Consider the following 11,732-nt stretch of genomic DNA (forward strand, 5'->3'; position numbering starts at 1 on the left):
CAACACGGCAGGCAGGGATCTCTCTCAGCCCTCTCTTGGAGATGCTGCTGCTAGGGAGGGAACCTGGATGGAACCTTCTAAATGCAAGCAGGCAGGAGCGGCCCCATCCCCTGAGGGGTGCTCCCAGGTAGTCTCCCATTCAAATGCAAACCAGGGCAGATCCTGCTTAACAAAGGGAACAATTTGTGCTTGCTTCTTCCACAAGGGCAGGCTCTGAGACCATACACACCTCTGGGGACATTTCATTTCTGTGTATGAATTTATTTCCATGCTGCTCAGAAGGAAACGCAGTGCAGCTGATAAGACAACAATATCAAAGGCAATCAATAAACATAACCATCGGTCCAAAGAACAACATAATCCCTGGAACAATCATAAACTCAGCAGTAACATTGGGGAGGGAGGGAGAGAGGGAGGGAGTGTGTGTGATTGTGTGTGTGTGTGTGTGGTCTGCCTCTCCAACACTGCCCCCCTCCTCCACTCACTTGGGTGTCCTGCATTGAAAAATTCGGAGAGCTGACAGGTATCCTGGGCAGCCAACGGATACGCAATCCCTAAAGTGGATTGATCCTCTGCCAGTCACGGAAAGGTGGATGTTGGTCCCTTTATAGAGTCTGGGATCCGAGGAGGAGATTCTTATCTTTATTTCTTATATTTGTATTGGGACTGCAATACAGATGGGTGCTTCTCCCCTCCCTTAAGGTGCATTTTTATAAAAAATCAAAAGGGGCTCACAAAAGCATTTTGTCATGCATAATGCTCTCTTTCTTTCTCATCTTTCAAAGGTTGGTCTGAACCTTTCATTGCATTAGGATGGGGTTTCCAAAACTTGGGTCCCCAGATGTTGGATCACAAATCCCACTATCCCCTGCCGCAACTGTGGTGGGGGATAATGGGAGCTATAGTCCAACAATATCTGGGATTCCAATGTGGGAACTCTACCTTAGGAAACATATCAGTGCAAGAAACCCATCTATATAATAGCATGACAAGTTGGGGGGAAAGTTAACTGCATAACATTTGGGGAGGGTCCTTCCAGAATGAGGGGACACCCCAGACCAGGAAGAGCTGGCTATGGAAATGCACCCGCTCCTTCTGAATGCCTGGTTCAGTGGAAGTCACCTCTGGGTTCTAGACAAGGCAAGGGCACCCGGCTCTCCACCTTTGGGTGCTGCGTTCTGGGCAGCTTGACATTGTTCAACCTTTCATAGAAATTAAATTGATTTTTTATTGCATTTTCATGCTTTTTTGCATGGTGATTTTGATTTATTCGACTGAATGCAATGCTTTTGGAATGGGAAAGCAATAAAATGGAGAAGCGGGACTTGAACAGGCGGCCAGATGCCACCAGCAAGGAAGCCCTGTTATTTTTGCAGCTTTATTCTGAGTCCCAAGGGCAGGGTGCAGAATCCAGTTACCCATCACAACTGGAATGGTCATTCTGAGTGAGGAGGCTTTTCAGAAAGGCCTGTGAGCTGCATCGGGGACTAACAACCACCTATTTATTCTGAGGCTGTTTTTCCTTTGGCTATTTATAGACCTTTTTTTAAAAAAGTGTAACCAACCAGTCACCCAGGGCTCTATGCATTTGAATGGTAATTCTTAAATCCAATGCATTTCAATGGGCCTTTGGAGGAAACCAATGCATTTCAATAGCCGGTCTTTCAGTGTGTCCAGAGGATTAGCTGGAGGAGGGTACCTGCTTGGAATTAATGCCTCCAAGCAAAAGTGTTTGACCTTGGGTCCCCAGGTGTGGTTGGACTACAACTCCCTGGGACTGCTAGTCCAACTCCATCTGGGGACCCAAGGTTGAGCACCCCTGCATTCAAGTTTTCCCAGGAAATAACAGGGACCTGCAAAATGGGAACAGGTTCCGATCCAAAACTTCTGGGTTTCTTTGAGTGGGGTGAGGAGGGGAGTCAGGGCATACAGTTGGGTTCTCGGCAGGGTGGCAGGGATGCATTTTGAAAGGCGAGAGAAGGGGAAGCAAAGGAGTCAAGACTCCTGGTTTCTCTAGGAGGGGTCAGGGAGGGCAGGGCTTGCATTGTGAGGGAGGGAAGGAGCTGGGGGTTTGCCTGCCCCCCTTGAAATTCAAGCATTGGGACAGGGAGATGTCATAACATGAATGGCTGGCAGAGGGTGGTCCTCCCCGCTGCCCCGCACTCTTCCAAGCAGCCCTAGGAATGCATGCCGTTTCTGGGAAGAATGCCTGAAACTCCAGAGGACTAATTGCTTCCATGGTGGGAAACATGGAGGCACAGGAGGAGATGGGGGGGGGGGGTCAAGGGGGCCTGAGAGGCAGAGCTCCGTCCTGGTGGGGTGGCCCCCTTGCAAGACCTGGGCCACCTCTATTTCTGGGGTTGCTCCACCAGCTTCCGAATGTGCTCGCTGTCGAGATGGATGAGGTTCCAGTGGTCGGTGCTGGTGACATTCAGAGCGCCCAACTTGCTGTAGAAATCCATCGCTGGCTGGTTCCAGCTGGCCGAGATGAACCGGAACTGGGAGCAGCCTTTCTCCAGCGCAACCTAACGTGGGGGAGAAGGGAGGGGTCAGTGGCAGTGGGGCAGTGTGTGGGCAAGCCCCCAGGGTGTCCGGCTGGGCTGCCCCACAAGCCCACCTTCCATCCCAGCTCACCTTGGCCACTTTATTCATCAGGCTTGTGCCAACACCTTTGCCTGTTCAGGGAAACAAAGGGGGTTGGGGAGGAGAACGGATCACCACCTTTCCATGTCAGCGATTTGCTTAGTGTGCAGACTATGGGGGGCGATGGGACTCGGGTATTCACACAGTTATTGCTAGAGCGCAGGATCTCTGGGTCGTATTCCCCAGACGCAACAGCAGCATGGGGAAAGGCTCCACTCCAGGACAACGAGAGCTGCTGATCATAAGAACTGCCTTGCTGGCTCAGAGCATGATGGGCCCACCTAACCCAGTGCCCTGTTTCCAAGGGTGAGCAGGCAGATTCCTTGGGAGGGCACGTCAGGCCCAAACAGGGCAATCTGTTTGGAGGCCAGGTTCTGGGCATGCAGACAGGGATCTGAGGGACCAGGGGCAGGTAACAAAGGCAGGATCAGGCCACCAAGAAGAGAGAGGCAAGGCAAAGTCAAGCACCCATGTTGCCTTTGGGGATGGGGCCAGAGTCTCTGCATGCTTGCATGTAGAAGGTCCCAGGTTCAGTCCCTGGCAGCCTTTCCAGGGAGGACTGGGAAAGAAAGACTCCTGCCCAAAACCTTGGAGAGCTGCTGCCAGCAATGCTGAGCTAGATGGACCAATGCTCTGACTTGGTATCAGGCGGCAGCAGCTTCCTATGTTCCTAAGGCAAGGTGGCCTGTGTAGCTACTCATGGTGACAGGTTGCTCACTGAGGAACTAAGGCTGAAGCAACAGCTATATAGGCCCATCCAGGCCCCTCTTGGTTCTTCACATCACCTGGTCTGGCTGGGCCTGACAAGCTGCAGTACCTTCTCTGGCCACCATGTGGGTGGCGCTGTAGAGCAGCAAAAAGAAAGTCAATAGCTTCAACTTTTTGAGAGTGGCCCTAATGATGCGGGGAGCAAAGGCCACAGAATTGTAGGAAGGGACCCTGGAAACCCTCTAGTTGAACCCCCTGCTCAGTGTAGGAAATTGCTATCACATCCCTGACAGATGCCTGTCCAGCCTCTGTACGTGGGCTTGGTTGCCTGGCTTGACATCCCCCACCCCAGTACTCTATAGGGAGCCCACTGACAAGGTGTCCACTATTTATTAGAGCGAGGAACTCTGCACATGCTTAGAGGGACTCCAGCTTCCTTATTACCTCTGAAATCTGGTACCACGTAGAGATCTTCGCCAAAGAGAACTGGGCCGTCCCACGTGCAGTAGGTCAAATAATGGAACTGGTACCCAATAATAGTGTGACCTGGAGAGAGAAATGGCATGTAAACAGGAGCAAAGGTTAGTGTTGGGTAGAGATGGCTCAGTCCAAGTCCGAATCCCCCTCCTGAGGCCAGATTCTGCACTGATGTCACAGCCATTTTGTGATCCTTCATTTGCACAGCAGTGTGTAGAAACGAAGCACATAAATAAATCTGCTTCATGTGTACAGTCCATATCCCATGCAAGTTAAGCAAATTGGCCTGCATCTGCCCATGTATTCTTTTTTATCACCAGGATTCGGGTTTTTACATATCTTGGATGCTTTGAGAGGGGCGGCCGATGGACTGGAGAGAGGGACTGCCATGGGCGGGGGGTGGGGGTGAGCATTTTCAGGGCCCCACACACTTTGCAGGGGGCACGGAGGAGCTGCAACAGCTCAGGAACCTGGCTGGCATGGCGTTGTGGTTGCCAGGAGCATTTCCTTCAGCGGGGTGGGTTTTACTCAGCTCCAGAGTCTGATAGCCGCCATCTAGGGTGTAGGAAGGGGCAGCCCCCCACCCCCACCCTGGTCAGATTGGCCAGTTATCATAGCTCTATCCATAGGTTACATTCAACACTTGTGCAGTTTGTAGGTTAATGTTGGGCAGGGATGACTGTGTACAATGAGGCACAGCCATACACACAAATCGGCATACAAGTGGGCAGACATCTGAACACGCAAGCATCATAATTGGGCCGTTCACATGACAAGAAACTGGGTAGGAGTTGCATCCCCCCCTCCAGTTTTGGGAGCTGAGTGAGCTCCCGCTCTGCGGCCGTGCATTAGATGGTGGACTGAAACCAAGAATGTGGCTTATACCCAGTGAGTTTCACGAAAAAAAGCAAGATTTGTGCTGGGAACAACATGCCAGTGTGCAGCCACTTCTCTTAGCAGCTACAGCATGCCGTCTTCTGCTCTTGCTTGCTTGAGTGCAGCCTCCTCCGTTACAACACCTGCTACAATCCTGTTACAACATAGGAACATGGGGACATAGGAAGCTGCCATATACTGAGTCAGACCATAGGTCCATCTTGCTCAGTATTGTCTACACAGACTGGCAGCGGCTTCTCCAAGGTTGCAGGCTGGAATCTCTCTCAGCCCTATCTTGGAGATGCCAGGGAAGGAACTTGGAGCCTATAGATGCTCTTCCCAGAGCGGCTCCATCCCCGAAGGGGAATATCTGACAGTGCTGACACTTCTAGTCTCCCATTCAAATGCAACCAGGGCAGATCCTGCTTAGCTTAAGGGGACAAGTCATGCTTGCTGCCACAAGACCAGCTCTCTTCCCGCCGTCCACTAGGCCACGCTCCCCGCTTCCCAAAAAGTGGTCAGCCGACCAGCTCTTGCTCTCACCCTCTTTGCTCTTCTGTCCTGGGGGCACCTCAGCTACCAGGCATCCAAAGGTGGCCTCTTTCCCAAACCCATCCTTTCTGAGCACTATGGAGGGGGGAAATACACACACACAATGAATTGAAGGTTTTTCAAAATATTTCAATTTATATATTATTCACGAATAGACAAACATACCTATTGCTAGGGGGCCACTTATGCTCAGACTTACTTGCAACGTCTCCAGCCATGTGGGGGTCCTTTGGAGCTGTGGAATCGACACCAGCAAGAGAAATCGAGGGCATCTCCTGCACTGTTACCTGGGCAGTCCTGGTGTGCCAGGAAAAGGAAAGCCCTTGATCCGAGGGAGGGGCAGCCCTCCGCCTGGACGGCCTCTTCTTTTCTCACTGGACTCCTGATGTGTTTTGTTGTCATGAGCCGCCCCAGCAGTTCTGCACTGGTGGAGGAGGACAGAACTCTCCCATGTATACTTGGAAGACTTTGCTTGCTTGTTTGTGCAAAATAAAGTTGTACCTACAGATACCAAATTTTGCCTAATCAATCCTGTCACTTAAATTAGCCCTTGATGCACTACTTTTTACTCTAGAATATGCTGAGTGGAAGGTTTACATATATGATTATTTATTTGTTTTTTGGAATAAATTCTGAATATAATCATCATATTTTAGCTGTTACTTTCAACAGACTGTTGACACACAATAATCCAATCCATCATTAAAAAATGACATCATGCACAAGAGAAGCGGCAGATCTTTCAAATTTACTATGTATGGTAGTTATTCAAAAACATGAGTAATTTTTGAAGTTGAAGTCCTACAGATTTCAAACTGTTCTTTTGCTTCCCTTTTGCAAGCACATAAAAAATTCTATTACATGGATTTCATTTCTTGAACTTTCCTATCGGTATCATCTATACAAAATGCCTTTGCCCGGTCAACGACAGGACTCACTGCCTAGTTCCTATCACATCTTTTGAAGAGTTTGTTTGTTTGTGGATTTGTTTGAGCAAAATAAAGTCCTGAATTACCTACAGACACCAAATTTTGCATACACAACCCTGCCGCTGAAAGTAGCTGAACGCACGACTACTTTTTACACTGGAATATGCCGGGTGGAAGTTTTAAATACTGTTTTTTATTTTTTATCAGGAAAATGTCATGACTATTATGATTAGTGATCATAAAATATATTTGCTAATAAAATTAAAATCAAGTTGCCTATTCAACTGCCATTTTAGTGCAAATAAACATTTACTGTTACAGGTCACAAAACAATCCAGATCAGTAGTAGAAAGAGTAATGGAAACTTTACTTGGTAGACATGGCCTTTTTCAGTGGTCCTATTTGTTCTCAATTCCTACAAGTGTAATCTACACAAAGTGACGTTGCCCAGTCAAGGACAGGCCTCACCTGCTAGTTTTGAATCAATCAATCAATATGCAAAGCCAGAAGGCATATCCCGGCAGTGTGAAAGCAGGAACGGTTAATTCCTCTGGGTGGGTTGAACAATCCTGTAGGATGCAACTTTCGCTTCATGCAGGGTTTCCCAAACTTGGACTACAACTCCCATCATTCCCAGACACAACGGCCAAAGGCCATTTGATCTACTGGATCAAAACAGGAATCGATCTGACTGCAAATAGCCACGCCAAAATCAGTTTCTTACTTTCTGGGTCGGTTTTCACCTGGTCCAAGGCTTTGTGAAAAGCTGCGCATTCCTGAAAGACATTAAGTTTGCATTCCTTTTGGATGTAGGTGGCAGTTGTGGATTGTATGTAGCATGGTTTTTGGGGGGTTATTTATTTATTTTATATACAGTTATGCTGCTGCACCCTTGAAAAGAAGCGCTCTTACCCCTGCACTTGGTGGCCCAAGTCCAGGGCCTCCACACAACCTCTCCCCCTGCCCCATTTTTTATCTTTAATCTGTCCTGGGTGGTGTGGTTTGTGCCCTCAAGAACCTACATGTTAAAAATGATGCTCAACTTGCCGTGGAGTGGGGCCCTTCAAAGACCTTTAGGTCCAGGCTCCAAAATGACCCAGCGGCACCTCTGCCCTTGAATCCAGGACTCCTGAGTTCTCTGAGAGGGAGATTCCAAGGAGTCGATTCCCCATCACTGCCACTTCCTCCCCCCCATCCCCCCAAAACTGGGTCGGCCAGGAGTCCTATCTGGGCACCCCTAAAAGGATCCAAAGCAAGACTCCGGTGGGAAGGCCTTTCCCCTCTCAAAGACTCCTGCAGCCACTAAAGTCTTTGGGGCATATTCTCCAGGTCAAAATTTTGTCTACAATCCCGGGAAAGGAGAGTCCCTGTTTCCCAAATAACATCCCCCCCACCCCGCGAAAGGGAGTGTATTGGTGGGTGGGCAGAAATCGGGCTCCCTGCCTGCCTGTAGGTATCCTGTGCATCCTCTTTCCAATCTGTTCTGCAGCACAGCCCCGACACCCCCCACCCCTGCAGACCTCACCTTGATCAGCCGCATGATATCCTTCAGGTCTTTGGTGGCCCAAGGCCGGATGATGTAGCTCATGGCTGCTCTGAGGTCCCTCCTCTACGCTTGCTTGGCCTGGACTCTGGTCCGCTTGAGGAATGCACTTGCCTCCCTCCCCACCTCCCCGGTTTGCATAAAGCAGACGTTCAGCAGCAGCAGCAGGAGACACCCCTGCCAGGCGGTGCCTAACCACCCACTCCTGGGGCGCCCTGCCCAAACTTGCACCCTCCCCAGCCTTGTCTGTTTGGAAACATCAGAGGGTCGCTCGGTGTCCTCCTTCCCCATCTCTTAGGGGCCTTCCAGCCTTTCCGGCTGCCAGGTGGGAGTTGCTAGCTAGGCACGGCAGCCTGGTGTGCATGCATGCCATTAGTTTGGTGGCTCCAGGCCTCTGAATACCCACTGCAAGGGAGCAGCAGCAGCAGCAGCAAGGGAAGGGGTTTGCCTTCACCACCTCCTGGTTGGGTGGCTTCCCAGAGGGACCTGGTGGTGGGCCACTCTGGGGAAAGGGGTGTTGGAGTAGAGACGGAGGCTTCCTTGGGCCTGTGGTCGTGTGACATCACGTGCAAGAAGCACGGGGGGATGTTCCTGCCTGGTGGTGAGCTGGGCTGCAGAGCCCAGAGAAGAGAAGGGGAAGGGCTCCTCTGCAACACACTTTCTGTCTGTGCAGAGTGCCGCCCGTATTGGGTCTGGACTCGAGTGGCAGTGCCTTGCCTGGAGCGCGTTGCTGCCGTCTGGGCCCCGGCAAGAGAAACTGCCCTGGCTTCGGTTTTTCTCATGGCCAGCTCCACCACCATGCCTAAAGATTCCTCTATGTGCAAAGGCTCTGTGCTATGAAGCCCAGGTCGTTCTTTGAGGCCCTGAAGTGTAGAGACCCATCACAGGCCGCAGAATAGAGCTATTTCTGCCTGGTCGGCTCTTCTGTTCCCTTTGAGCATGCCTCTACCTGCAAACTTCTCTCCTCCTTAAGAGGACAGCATTAAATCCTCACATTTAGTTATGCACAGCAATTCTCCTGCAGTTTTGCAGAAGAGTTCTCCTGCATACCTTTAGGAGTTAGCAGCACACACTACGCTGGTGCAGACCTTACGGTGCCGATCCTCAAACGCAGGGCTGGATTATGACACGCTGAGACCCTAAGCTACGTCAAGCCTCAAAGGTCCCATAGCATGACAAACATTTATATTCTTCTGACAAAAAGGACAATGGAAACAGGAATTATAAAGCTTTATTTTTCCTTGGCAAATGCAACGGAAAACTCATAATGGAACAAAACAGTGACCTTACAATAGAAATACCTTTCAGTGAAAATACACAGTGTAAATCCTGAACCTCAGTCCTTTTTTGGTACTCGAGGCGGGTCCCTCATAACACGAGGAGGCCCTCAGCTGTAGCCCACTCAGCTCATGCCTAAAAATCCAGCACAGCTCAACTGTCATTTCTGAGTTAGCAAGAATTGCCTAGAATGATGGGACACTTTCTCTGTCCTGCAGGGGCATTCTGGGGCAGCTAGCAACTCGTAGGAGGCTGCCATCTACTGAGTCCAACCCATGGTCCATCTAGCTCAGTATTGTCTTCACAGACTGGCAGCAGCTTCTCCCAGGTTGCAGGGCAGGAATCTCTCTCAGCCCTTTCTTGGAGATGCTGCCAGGGAGGGAACTTGGAACCTCAGATACTCTTCCCAGAGCAGCCCCATGCCTGAAGGGGAATATTTGTTTGTTTGTTTGTTTGTTTCTTACATTTTATATGCCGCTCTTCCTCCAAGGAGCCCAGAATGGTGTACTACATACTTCAGTTTATCCTCACAACAACCCTGTGAAGTAGGCTAGGCTGAGAGAGAAGTGATTGGCCCAGAGTCACCCAGCAAGTCTCATGGCTGAATGGGGATTTGAACTCAGGTCTCCCCGGTCCTAGTCCAGCACTCTAACCACTACACCACACTAGCTCACAGTGCTCATATCTTACAGGGCTCATACACCATTCATATGCAAGACCCTGCTTAGCAAAGGGGACAAATCATGCTTGCTCCCAGGAGACCAGCTCTCCTCCCGCACTGAACATTCCCCACCATGTTCAGAACGGCCCCACCAGCAAACCCCACAGCTTGGATGCCCTACAAAACCTCCCGTGCCATCTCCTCAAGCACAAGCCTCCGGTTTTGTTCCTCCTGTTCGTGGGGTTGCAGCAGCCTGGATCTCCCCAGGCCCTGGACAGGAACAAGGGCACCCTTCCCCCTGCTTGCTCCATGAGTGGGCCAGAAAGGACTCTTCCGAAAGAGCTTCTGGAACTTTGCGGGGGGGTGTGTGTGTGCCAAAGGACAAGCAACCTCCTCTGGCCCCTGGTTTCTCCTCTCTGCCCCATCCTGCCTGACCCTGGTGTTAAGGAGAGCTGCGTTGCCTGCAGGCTGACCATCTGTCAGGGAGGGCTGCGCACAGCTGCATGCTGCTCTACCTGACGCTTGGCCCACCTGCAGGCAGCATGGCGGCTCTCATGAATGCCAGGGTCAGGCAGGACGAGGGGGAGAGGAGCCACTGCGGACACCAGAGGCAGTGGAGGAGAGTGAGGAGGACCTGGACACAGGGGGCGGGGGGGGCATGGCAAGCCGCCCTTGAACTCAGGTCCCGAGTCTCCTGGAACACGAGATCCCAAGTGGGGATCTGGAGAGGTGGATGGGCTTGCTTACGAAACAGGTGGCAGGGCCCAGCCTGGGTGTGTAAGGGAGGCTCCACGGAGGAGGTGTTGGCCTGTAAGGCGAAGTCCTGGGGCTTAGGGGCAAAGGAAACATTAACCAGTCAGCAGGTCGGGAGGGCACCCCGCCAAGCGCTCAGCTCCCTGGAAGGACGTGTAGGCAGCTTTCCCTTCTGTGCAAACATTTGGAGAAACCTCCTGCAAATCCCAGGTGTGGACAAGTCAGAGATAAGGTGTCCCTGTCCCGAATCCCTCAGTAAGGAGTGGGAGAAAAAAGCAGCGGAGGCGAGGTTGACGGTGGCAAGAAGTGTCACCGGCTGACGCAGGATAACGAAAGCCTTGGCAGTCTTGACATTTGGGTCTCTGTCAGAAATCCTTGCATTTTTCCGGGTATTCATTGCATACGTGCCCCCATCTTGCCTCAAAGGAGCTCCGGGCAGCACAGAGAGCTTTCCCCATCTCCATAGACCCTCATAAGAAGACCCTGCTGATATTTTGTTTGTAGCCTTTCTCCGCAAGGGATTTGGAGAGCAGGTTGGTTAGCCTGACGTCCGTCCTGGGTGAGCTGTAATGGGAGACAGGACGGCGAAGTATACGGAAGAACAGGCCACGCTGAGGAAGATTCAGCATGGCCTCTCTGGAGGAAAGCCCTGCCTCACCAAACATCTGCTCCTCTGCCTTCTTTGAGAGTGGCCAGGACAACAACCCTGCGTACTCGGGCGTTTGAGACCCTTCCGCCCAGGTCTCTCACCAGAGGCTGCTGAGCAAATGGAGGGGCAGTCACGGGGTCAGAGGGCAGGTGGGTTCGTGTATGGACTGGTCACTGGTGGAAGCAGAGAGGAGGCCTGCATGGAGAAATCTCACAGTGAAGAGAACGACGAAGTGGGGTTGCAGTCCCGGGATTGGGACTGCAGCTTTTGAAACTTGTTTATAAGTGAGCACACAACACATTGTTTTGTAGAATCCGGTGCTCCAGGGTGCGTGGATGGCCACCGGTTTAGATGGCTTAAAAGGGGGAAATAATGAATGCAAGAGGGGCAGAGGTCTGTCAATGGCTATTATTCATGATGGCTAGATGGAACCTCCCCATGCAGAGACAGTCTATCTCTAAATACCAGTTGCTGGGGAGCAACAGTGGGAGTGGGCTGTTTGCACCATTTGTGAGTTCCCCACAGGCATCGATGTGGGAATCTGGATGCTGGAGAAGAGGGATGTTTGGCCTCCTCCAGACAGGCTCTGATGTTGCTTTTGCATGGGATTTCCTCATCCTATACAGTAAAGGTAAAGTGTGCTGTCAAGTCGATTTCAACTCC

The 11,732-nt window shown here is 51.2% G+C and overlaps 1 protein-coding gene across 1 annotated transcript; it reads right to left on the minus strand.

The window, feature by feature from the left end:
* Window positions 1–236: 236 nt before the first annotated feature.
* On the minus strand, window positions 237–8,219 carry LOC128331946 (thialysine N-epsilon-acetyltransferase-like). The gene is made up of 6 exons (XM_053266050.1): window positions 7,711–8,219; window positions 6,910–6,961; window positions 5,248–5,331; window positions 3,796–3,897; window positions 2,635–2,675; window positions 237–2,525 (listed from the first exon to the last, which is right to left on the minus strand). Exons 1-6 carry the CDS (start codon window positions 7,771–7,773, stop codon window positions 2,349–2,351), a joined length of 519 nt encoding a protein of 172 aa, XP_053122025.1. The 5' UTR covers window positions 7,774–8,219; the 3' UTR covers window positions 237–2,348.
* Window positions 8,220–11,732: the final 3,513 nt, after the last annotated feature.

Source organism: Hemicordylus capensis, chromosome 6 (assembly GCF_027244095.1).
Source record: "Hemicordylus capensis ecotype Gifberg chromosome 6, rHemCap1.1.pri, whole genome shotgun sequence".
Lineage (NCBI taxonomy): Eukaryota > Metazoa > Chordata > Lepidosauria > Squamata > Cordylidae > Hemicordylus > Hemicordylus capensis.

Bases quoted from the DNA above. Each gene is read 5' to 3' on its own strand.
- LOC128331946 (XM_053266050.1), bottom strand. From the start codon at position 7,773: ATGAGCTACATCATCCGGCCTTGGGCCACCAAAGACCTGAAGGATATC. The intron at 5,332-6,909 runs GTAAGAAACTGA...CCCCCTCCATAG, and splicing joins GGTGAAAACCGACCCAGAAA to TGCTCAGAAAGGATGGGTTT. The intron at 3,898-5,247 runs GTGAGAGCAAGA...TTCTCTCTCCAG, and splicing joins AGGACAGAAGAGCAAAGAGG to GTCACACTATTATTGGGTAC.